This window comes from Triticum dicoccoides, chromosome 7B (assembly GCF_002162155.2).
Source record: "Triticum dicoccoides isolate Atlit2015 ecotype Zavitan chromosome 7B, WEW_v2.0, whole genome shotgun sequence".
Lineage (NCBI taxonomy): Eukaryota > Viridiplantae > Streptophyta > Magnoliopsida > Poales > Poaceae > Triticum > Triticum dicoccoides.
In genome coordinates, this window is record NC_041393.1 from 69,784,779 (window position 1) to 69,795,941 (window position 11,163).

General features: G+C 47.0%; 1 protein-coding gene across 1 annotated transcript in view; it reads right to left on the minus strand.

Annotated features, from left to right (window-relative positions):
• LOC119336337 (glutamate receptor 2.8-like) overlaps positions 1–11,163 on the minus strand; it is a 35,578-nt gene that overhangs the window by 8,441 nt on the left and 15,974 nt on the right. The window contains exon 2 of the mRNA XM_037608330.1: positions 9,924–9,937. Within this exon, the coding sequence (XP_037464227.1) occupies positions 9,924–9,937 (14 nt within the window). The remainder of the gene's footprint in view (positions 1–9,923; positions 9,938–11,163) is intronic.

Below are 11,163 nucleotides of genomic sequence, written 5' to 3' on the forward strand. Positions count from 1 at the left end.
TATGCCGACGGCCTGGCCGTCGGCATAGTTCTAAACTAAGCCGACGGCCAGGCCGTCGGCATAGAGGTGCCACGTGGCGAGTCGCCATTGCTCCTGGGGGCTTGCCTATGCCGACGGCTAGGCCGTCGGCATAGACGTGCCACGTGTCGGCAACTGGGCACTCCTGGGGCAGAACTAAGCCGACGGCCAGGCCGTCGGCATAGACGGCCACGTGTCAGCCACTGGGAGCTCACGCCAGGCCTATGCCGACGGCTAGGACGTCGACATAGTTTCTGTCCAGTTTTTTTCTCTTTTCTGTTTCTTTTCAGCTCAATTCATTTGAATATACACAGCATATATAAGAAGCAGCATATATAAGAAGCAACATCTGTTGGAAATATGCCCTAGAGGCAATAATAAAAGTGTTATTATTATATTTCCTTGTTCATGATAATTGTCTTTTATTCATGCTATAACTGTATTATCCGGAAATCGTAATACACGTGTGAATACATAGACCACAATATGTCCCTAGTGAGCCTCTAGTTGACTAGCTCGTTGTGATCAACAGATAGTCATGGTTTCCTGGCTATGGACATTGGATGACGTTGATAACGGGATCACATCATTAGGAGAATGATGTGATGGACAAGACCCAATCCTAAGCATAGCACAAAGATCGTGTAGTTCGTTTGCTAGAGCTTTGCCAATGTCAAGTATCTCTTCCTTTGACCATGAGATCGTGTAACTCCTGGATACCGTAGGAGTGCTTTGGGTGTATCAAACGTCACAACGTAACTGGGTGACTATAAAGGTGCACTACAGGTATCTCCGAAAGTATCTATTGTTTTATGCGGATCAAGACTGGGATTTGTCACTCCGTGTAAACGGAGAGGTATCTCTGGGCCCACTCGGTAGGACATCATCATATGCGCAATGTGACCAAGGAGTTGATCACGGGATGATGTGTTACGGAACGAGTAAAGTGACTTGCCGGTAACGAGATTGAACAAGGTATTGGATACCGACGATCGAATCTCGGGCAAGTAAAATATCGCTAGACAAAGGGGATTGTATACGGGATCGATTGAGTCCTTGACATCGTGGTTCATCCGATGAGATCATCGTGGAACATGTGGGAGCCAACATGGGTATCCAGATCCCGCTGTTGGTTATTGACCGGAGAACGTCTCGGTCATGTCTGCATGTCTCCCGAACCCGTAGGGTCTACACACTTAAGGTTCGATGACGCTAGGGTTATAAAGGAAGCTTGTATGTGGTTACCGAATGTTGTTCGGAGTCCCGGATGAGATCCCGGACGTCACGAGGAGTTCCGGAATGGTCTGGAGGTAAAGATTTATATATAGGAAGTCCTGTTTCAGCCATCGGGACAAGTTTCGGGGTCATCGGTATTGTACCGGGACCACCGGAAGGGTCCCGGGGGCCCACCGGGTGGGGCCACCTGCCCCGGGGGGCCACATGGGCTGTAGGGGGTGCGCCTTGGCCTACATGGGCCAAGGGCACCAGCCCCAAGAGGCCCATGCGCCTAGGGAACCCTAGAGGGAAGAGTCCTCAAGGGGGAAGGCACCTCCGAGGTGCCTTGGGGAGGATGGACTCCTCCCCCCCTCTTGGCCGCACCCCTTTCTTGGAGTAAGGGGCAAGGCTGCGCCTCCCCCCTCTCCCTTGCCCCTATATATAGTGGAGGGGAGGGAGGGCATCCATACCTGAGCCCTTGGCGCCTCCCTCCCTCCCGTGACACCTCCTCCTCTCCCATAGGTGCTTGGCGAAGCCCTGCAGGATTGCCACGCTCCTCCATCACCACCACGCCGTTGTGCTGCTGCTGGATGGAGTCTTCCTCAACCTCTCCCTCTCTCCTTGCTGGATCAAGGCGTGGGAGACATCGTCGGGCTGTACGTGTGTTGAACGCGGAGGTGCCGTCCGTTCGGCACTTGATCATCGGTGATTTGAATCACGACGAGTACGACTCCATCAACCCCGTTCACTTGAACGCTTCCGCTTAGCGATCTACAAGGGTATGTAGATGCACTCCCCTTTCTACTCGTAGCTGGTTTCTCCATAGATAGATCTTGGTGACGCGTAGGAAAATTTTGAATTTCTGCTACGTAGATTCTTTGCACGAGTAGAACACAAAGTAGTTGTGGGCGTTGATGTTGTTCAATATGCTTACCGTTACTAGTCCAATCTTGTTTCGACGGTATTGTGGGATGAAGCGGCCCGGACCGACCTTACACGTACTCTTACGTGAGACAGGTTCCACCGATTGACATGCACTTGGTGCATAAGGTGGCTAGCGGGTGCCAGTCTCTCCCACTTTAGTCGGAACGGATTCGATGAAAAGGGTCCTTATGAAGGGTAAATAGCAATTGGCATATCACGTTGTGGTCTTGCGTAGGTAAGAAACGTTCTTGCTAGAAACCCATAGCAGCCACGTAAAACATGCAACAACAATTAGAGGACGTCTAACTTGTTTTTGCAGGGTATGCTATGTGATGTGATATGGCCAAGAAGAATGTGGTGAATGATATGTGATGTATGAGATTGATCATGTTCTTGTAATAGGATTCACGACTTGCATGTCGATGAGTATGACAACCGGCAGGAGCCATAGGAGTTGTCTTTATTTATTGTATGACCTGCGTGTCATTGAAGAACGCCATGTAAACTACTTTACTTTATTGCTAAACGCGTTAGTAATAGAAGTAGAAGTAGTCGTTGGCGTGACAACTTCATGAAGACACGATGATGGAGATCATGATGATGGAGATCATGGTGTCATGTCGGTGACAAGATGATCATGGAGCCCCGAAGATGAAGATCAAAGGAGCTATATGATATTGGCCATATCATGTCACTACTCTATTTGATTGCATGTGATGTTTATCATGTTTATGCGTCTTGTTTACTTAGGACGACGGTAGTAAATAAGATGATCCCTTACAAAATTTCAAGAAGTGTTCTCCCCTAACTGTGCACCGTTGCTACAGTTCGTCGCTTCTAAGCACCACGTGATGATCGGGTGTGATGGATTCTTACGTTCACATACAACGGGTGTAAGACAGTTTTACACAGCGAAAACACTTAGGGTTAACTTGACGAGCCTAGCATGTGCAGACATGGCCTCGGAACACGGAGACCGAAAGGTCGAGCATGAGTCGTATAGTAGATACGATCAACATGAAGATGTTCACCGACGTTAACTAGTCCGTCTCACGTGATGATCGGACACGGCCTAGTTGACTCGGATCATGTGATCACTTAGATGACCAGAGGGATGTCTATCTGAGTGGGAGTTCATAAGATGAACTTAATTATCCTGAACATAGTCAAAAGACCTTTTACAAATTATGTCGTAGCTCGCGCTTTAGTTCTACTGTTTTAGATATGTTCCTAGAGAAAATATAGTTGAAAGTTGACAGTAGCGATTATGCGATCAGTAGAAAGCTTATGTCCTTAATGCACCGCTTAGTGTGCTGAACCCCAAACATCGTTTGTGGATGTTTCGAACATCGAACATACACGTTTTGATAACTACGTGATAGTTCAGTTAAATGGTTTAAGTAGAGGCACCAAAGACGTTTTCGAAACGTCGCGGAACATATGAGATGTTTCGAGGGCTGAAATTGGGATTTCAGGCTCGTGCCCACGTCAAGAGGTATGAGACCTCCGGCGATTTTCTTAGCCTGCAAACTAAGGGAGAAAAGCTCAATCGTTGAGCTTGTGCTCAGATTGTCTGAGTGCAACAATCACTTGAATCAAGTGGGAGTTAATCTTCCAGATGAGATAGTGATGTTTCCCCAAAGTCATTGCCACCAAGCTGCTAGAGCTTCGTGATGAACTATAACATATCAGGGATAGACATGATGATCCTTGAGGTATTCACGATGTTTGACACCGCGAAAGTAGAAATCAAGAAGGAGCATCAATTGTTGATGGTTGATGAAACCACTAGTTTCAGGAAGGGCAAGGGAAAGAAGGGATACTTCATGAAACGGCAAATCAGCTGCTGCACCAATGAAGAAACCCGAGGTTGAACCCAAACCCGAGACTAAGTGCTTCTGTAATAAGGGGAACAACCACTGGAGCAGCATTACCCTAGATACTTGGTAGATGAGAAGGCTGGCAAGGTCGATAGAAGTATATTGGATATACATTGTGTTAATGTGTACTTTACTAGTACTCCTAGTAGCACCAGGGTATTAGATACCGGTTCGGTTGCTAAGTGTTAGTAACTCGAAATAAAAGCTACGGAATAAACGGAGACTAGCTAAAGGTGAGCTGACGATATATGTTGGAAGTGTTTCCAAGGTTGATATGAACTAACATCGCACGCTCCCTCTACCATCAAGATTAGTATTAAACCTGAATAAGTGCTCTTGCACCTAAAGGAATGGTTTATTGAATCTTGATCGTAGGGATACACATTTTCATGCCAAAAGATATAAGATAATAATGATAGTACCACTTACTTGTGGCACTGCCATGTAAGTCATAATGGTATAAAACGCATGAAGAAGCTCCATGTTGATGGATCTTTGGACTCACTCATTTTTGAAAAGTTTGAGACATGCGAACCATGTCTATTGGTATATATGCATGAAGAAACTCCATGCAAATGGACCATTTGAACTCACTTGATTTTGAATCACTTGAGATATGCAAATCATACCACATGGGCAAAATGACTGAAAAGCCTCGTTTTCAGTAAGATGGAACAAGATAGCAACTTGTTGGAAGTAACACATTTTGATGTGTCCAATCCAATGAGTGCTGAGGCATGCAGTGAATATCGTTATGATCTTACTTCACAGATGATTCGAGTAGATGGTGAGAATATTTACTTGATGAAACACAAGTCTGAATTATTGAATGGTTCAAGTAATTTTAGAGTGAAGTAGAAGATCATTGTGACAAGAGGATAAAATGTCTATGATATGATCATAGAGATGAATATCTGAGTTACGAGTTTTGGCACACAATTAAGACATTGTGGAAATTGTTTCGCAATTAATACCGCCTGGAACACCATAGTGTGATGGTGTGTCCGAACATCATAGTTGCACCCTATTGGATATGGTGCGTACCATCATGTCTCTTATCGAATTACCACTATTGTCCATGGGTTAGGCATTAGAGACAACCACATTCACTTTAAATAGGGCACCACGTAAATCCGTTGAGATGACACCGTATGAATTATGGTTTAGAGAAACCTAAGTTGTCGTTTCTTAAAAGTTTGGGGCTGCGACGCTTATATGAAAAAGTTTCAGGATTGATAAGCTCGAACCCAAAGCGGATAAAATGCATCTTCATAGGACACCCAAAACAGTTGGGTATACCTCCTGTCTCAGATCCGAAAGCAATAAGGGATTGTTTCTAGAATCAGGTACTTTCTCGAGGAAAAGTTTCTCTCGAAAGAATTGAGTGGGAGGATGGTGGAGACTTGATGAGGTTATTGAACCATCTCTTCAACTAGTGTGTGGCGGGGCACAGGAAGTTGTTCCTGTGGCACCTACACCAATTGAAGTGGAAGCTTATGATATTGATCATGAAACTTCGGATCAAGTCACTACCAAACCTCGTGGGATGACAAGGATGCGTACTACTTCAGAGTGGTACGTAATCCTGTCTTGAAGGTCATGTTGCTAGACAACAATGAACCTACGAGCTATGGAGAAGCGATGGTGGGCCCGAATTCCGACAAATGGTTAGAAGCCATGAAACCCGAGATAGTATCCATATATCAGAACAAAGCATGGACTTTGATGGACTTGCCCGATGATCGGCAATCCATTGAGATAAATGGATCTTTTAAGAAGAAGACGGACGTGGATGGTAATGTCACCATCTATGAAGCTCGACTTGTGGCGAAGTGTTTTCCGACAAGTACAAGGAGTTGACTACGATGAGATTCTCTCACTCATAGCGATGCTTAAAGTCCGTCGGAATCATGTTAGCATTAGCTGCATTTATGAAATCTGGCAGATGGATGTCAAGACAAGTTTCCTTACCAGTTTTCGTAAGGAAAGGTTGTATGCAATACAATCAGAAAAGTTTTGTCGATCCTAAGGATGCTAAAAGGTATGCTAGCTCCAGCGATCCTTTTAAGGACTGGAGTAAGCATCTCGGAGTTGGAATGTACGCTTTGATGAGATGATCAAAGATTTTGGGTTTGTACAAAGTTTATGAGAAACCTGTATTTCCAAAGAAGTGAGTGGGAGCACTATAGAATTTCTGACGAGTATATGTTGTTGACATATTGATGATCAGAGATGATGTAGAATTTCTAGAAAGCATATAGGGTTATTTGAAAGGTGTTTTTCAATGGAAAGCCTGGATTAAGCTACTTGAACATTGAGCATCAAGATCTATAAGGATAGATCAAAATGCTTAATAATACTTTCAAATGAGCACATACCTTGACATGATCTTGAAGGTGTTCAAGATGGACCAGTCAAAGAAGGAGTTCTTGCCTGAGTTATAAGGTACGAAGTTAAGACTTAAAGCTCGACCACGGCAGAATAGAGAGAAAGGACGAAGGTCGTCCCCTATGCTTAAGACGTAGGCTCTTCAGTATGCTATGCTGTGTACCGCACCTGAAGTGTGCCTTGCCATGAGTCAGTCAAGGGGTACAAGAGTGATCCAAGAATGGCTCACAGGACAGCGGTCAAAGTTATCCTTAGTAATTAGTGGACTAAGGATTTTTTCTCGATTATGGAGGTGGTAAAAGAGTTCGTCGTAAAAGGTTATGTCGATGCAAGCTTAACACCTATCCGGATAGCTCCGAGTAGAGAGACCAGATACATATAATGGAGCAATAATTTAGAATAGCTCAAAGTAGAACAGTTATTTGGAATAGCTCCAAATAGAGCATGGTAGCTGCATCTAGGAGATGACATAGAGATTTGTAAAGCACACACGGATCTGAAAGGTTCAGACCCGTTGACTAAAACCTCTCTCACAAGCAACATGATCAAACATAAAACTCATTGAGTGTTAATCACATAGTGATGTGAACTAGACTACTGGCTCTAGTAAACTCTTGGGTATTAGTCACATGGCGATGTGACCTGTGAGTGTTAATCACATGACGATGTGAACTGGATTATTGACTCTAGTGCAAGTGGGAGACTGTTGGAAATATGCCCTAGAGGCAATAATAAAAGTGTCATTATTATATTTCCTTGTTCATGATAATTGTCTTTTATTCATGCTATAACTGTATTATCCGGAAATCGTAATACACGTGTGAATACATAGACCACAATATGTCCCTAGTGAGCCTCTAGTTGACTAGCTCGTTGTGATCAACAGATAGTCATGGTTTCCTGGCTATGGACATTGGATGACGTTGATAACGGGATCACATCATTAGGAGAATGATGTGATGGACAAGACCCAATCCTAAGCATAGCACAAAGATCGTGTAGTTCGTTTGCTAGAGCTTTGCCAATGTCAAGTATCTCTTCCTTTGACCATGAGATCGTGTAACTCCTGGATACCGTAGGAGTGCTTTGGGTGTATCAAACGTCACAACGTAACTGGGTGACTATAAAGGTGCACTACAGGTATCTCCAAAAGTATCTATTGTTTTATGCGGATCAAGACTGGGATTTGTCACTCCGTGTAAACGGAGAGGTATCTCTGGGCCCACTCGGTAGGACATCATCATATGCGCAATGTGACCAAGGAGTTGATCACGGGATGATGTGTTACGGAACGAGTAAAGTGACTTGCCGGTAACGAGATTGAACAAGGTATTGGATACCGACGATCGAATCTCGGGCAAGTAAAATACCGCTAGACAAAGGGGATTGTATACGGGATCGATTGAGTCCTTGACATCGTGGTTCATCCGATGAGATCATCGTGGAACATGTGGGAGCCAACATGGGTATCCAGATCCCGCTGTTGGTTATTGACCGGAGAACGTCTCGGTCATGTCTGCATGTCTCCCGAACCCGTAGGGTCTACACACTTAAGGTTCGATGACGCTAGGGTTATAAAGGAAGCTTGTATGTGGTTACCGAATGTTGTTCGGAGTCTCGGATGAGATCCCGGACGTCACGAGGAGTTCCGGAATGGTCCGGAGGTAAAGATTTATATATAGGAAGTCCTGTTTCGGCCATCGGGACAAGTTTCGGGGTCATCGGTATTGTACCGGGACCACCGGAAGGGTCCCGGGGGCCCACCGGGTGGGGCCACCTGCCCCGGGGGGCCACATGGGCTGTAGGGGGTGCGCCTTGGCCTACATGGGCCAAGGGCACCAGCCCCAAGAGGCCCATGCGCCTAGGGAACCCTAGAGGGAAGAGTCCTCAAGGGGGAAGGCACCTCCGAGGTGCCTTGGGGAGGATGGACTCCTCCCCCCCCTCTTGGCCGCACCCCTTTCTTGGAGTAAGGGGCAAGGCTGCGCCTCCCCCCTCTCCCTTGACCCTATATATAGTGGAGGGGAGGGAGGGCATCAATACCTGAGCCCTTGGCGCCTCCCTCCCTCCCGTGACACCTCCTCCTCTCCCGTAGGTGCTTGGCGAAGCCCTGCAGGATTGCCACGCTCCTCCATCACCACCACGCCGTTGTGCTGCTGCTGGATGGAGTCTTCCTCAACCTCTCCCTCTCTCCTTGCTGGATCAAGGCGTGGGAGACATCGTCGGGCTGTACGTGTGTTGAACGCGGAGGTGCCGTCCGTTCGGCACTTGATCATCGGTGATTTGAATCACGACGAGTACGACTCCATCAACCCCGTTCACTTGAACGCTTCCGCTTAGCAATCTACAAGGGTATGTAGATGCACTCCCCTTTCTACTCGTAGCTGGTTTCTCCATAGATAGATCTTGGTGACGCGTAGGAAAATTTTGAATTTCTGCTACGTTACCCAACAACATCACGTAACAGTAAGGAGCAGCATCACACAACAAATTCATCACCACACATCATAAGAAACATCGCAAAGCATAAACATATAAGTATCATCACCACCAAGCATATAAGAATCTCACAAACAACAATAAGATAAGAAACATCACAAGCATATAAGTATCACAACATCGAGAACCGCCACAATGTGACCCAAAGGCTTAAGCGCCAGGACATCGAGCACCGCGGAGGTCGTCACCGCCAAGAGCGTCGAAGCCCAGGTCGTCAGTGCTTCCGCCAGCGCTACCGCCAAGACCGCCTCCACCTCCGCCTCCGCCTCCGTGGATCGGAGTGGTCGGGCTCCGTGTCTCCGGAGTGCTGCAAAGACCACCACGAACGGTAGATCCACCTGTTCCCTGGATGTTGAAAAGACATATTAATGGGATATATGACTGTGTTGAAAGGCATGACATGCTTTGGGTGAATAGATTGGGGATGAACTAACCGGCGAGGGGCCAGCGTTCTGTGCCACAAACTCCTCAAAGGTCAGCAACACTGGTTGTGCTGGAGGGCATTGTGCTGGCTGCAACTGAGGACACCTGTCGGCCGCCATTTCCTGAAAAGCCTGCTCCAGCTGGCGATCCCTCTGCACTTGGTGTTCATGAAGCCTCTGATGCCACGCCATGGTCTCCTGGCGTGTGTACTCCAGGTAGGCCTACGGTATGACATGATGGAACTCATAAAACTACTAGATGCGGAAAATAAAGTGAGCAATGAAGATAAGAGGGAAAATACTTACAGATTGTTGCTCTTGAAAGAGGGAGTGTGAACTGGACACTGGCTGGCTCGTGCGCTGGCTCAGGCTCGGGTCGATCCGACGGAGCTGTGTGTAGGAGATAGTCGGAGTGACCACAGCATCGAGAACCGCCTCCCGACCGTGCTCCTTGCGCCCCATGCTCACCACCGCCCTGTCGTCCAGATCCGCCGCAATGGGGTCAGGTGTGTCATGATGTAACTTCAGATACGCTGCGGAGTAGGCCTCCTTCCTCCATGCGGTCTTCTTGCCGTAGTACTTGGGCTCGCTAGGCTTGGGGTCCTTCCGCGTATGGGCGATCTCCCACGCCTGCATGTGTGAGAGCGGCCGCTTCAGTTTCTCCTCCTGCACCACCAAACAGATGTTAGTCATACATAAGAAAGTGATGGTAAATAGAAGAAGAAGAATGTTTAATGGGGTTAGTCATACATTAACTGCCTTGTGGAGATGGTGGTTTCGGTTTCCCTGAGCATGTACTCCCTCCTTCCCTCGGTTAGCCTTATTTTTGATTCTCATAGCCGCCCAGGCTCCAGCCTCATCACACCAAAGATCCACCAATGCTGCCCAGGACTCGTCTTTTCCATAACACCAATTTGGACACACCTACATAATAAAAGCATAATGGCATGTCAACATGAAACGGTGAAATGTACCACATGGTAATGAAAGCATAATGAAAGCATAATATATGAAAGCATAATGAAAAATCTTTTATACTTACCGCCAAGTACTCGGGCCTCTCCAAGCCAATGCCCATCCTCCGCGCTTCTTCCTTGGTCATCTTCACACAAAGAACGTCGTGGTAGTATGTCGAGATGGCCACATAGCGCACCTCGTACTACATCTGGCGGGCCTTCTTCTTGCATGGGCGCAGCACGATCTGGTCCGCTCTAGCCCTGTGCTCCGCAAGAACTTGATAGAATTTCTACAATCATGCATGAAACAAGAATGGAAGAAGCCATGAGTTAAATCATTCATGAAACTAGAATGGACTTGTGCTTCTGAAGAGAACTCACCCAGAAAGTAGTGATCACGGCCTTGGCATGGGTCTCATGGTCCGCGTGGAGGGCCGCTTCCCAGTGGTCCCAGCTCGTGGCCAAAACCCGACGGTCCGGCTGCCTGACTGGATCCGGACAGTACAACCCCGGCCAATATAACTTCAGCAAGATGGTGATGAGGCCGTTGGGAATACGGACCCCTTTAGAATATATCCAGTTGCTGCAAAAGAATGAACTATTAGCATGTGACAAGCAAAATAAATAACAATCGGAATATGCATGTGACAAGCAAAATAATGAACCACTTACTCTTTTCCCGTGGGCTCAATGAGCCACTTCTGCTCCTTAGTAGCAGGAACCTGCTTTGGTAGCTTTGCGTTGCCACGCAGCCATCCCTTGTTGTCAACCCCCTTCCCGTCACCACCATCATCCCCGCCACCACCCCCCTCCTCGCCTGCCTCCCCCTCCCCAACCTCCTCCTCCTCCTCCTCCTCCTCCTCG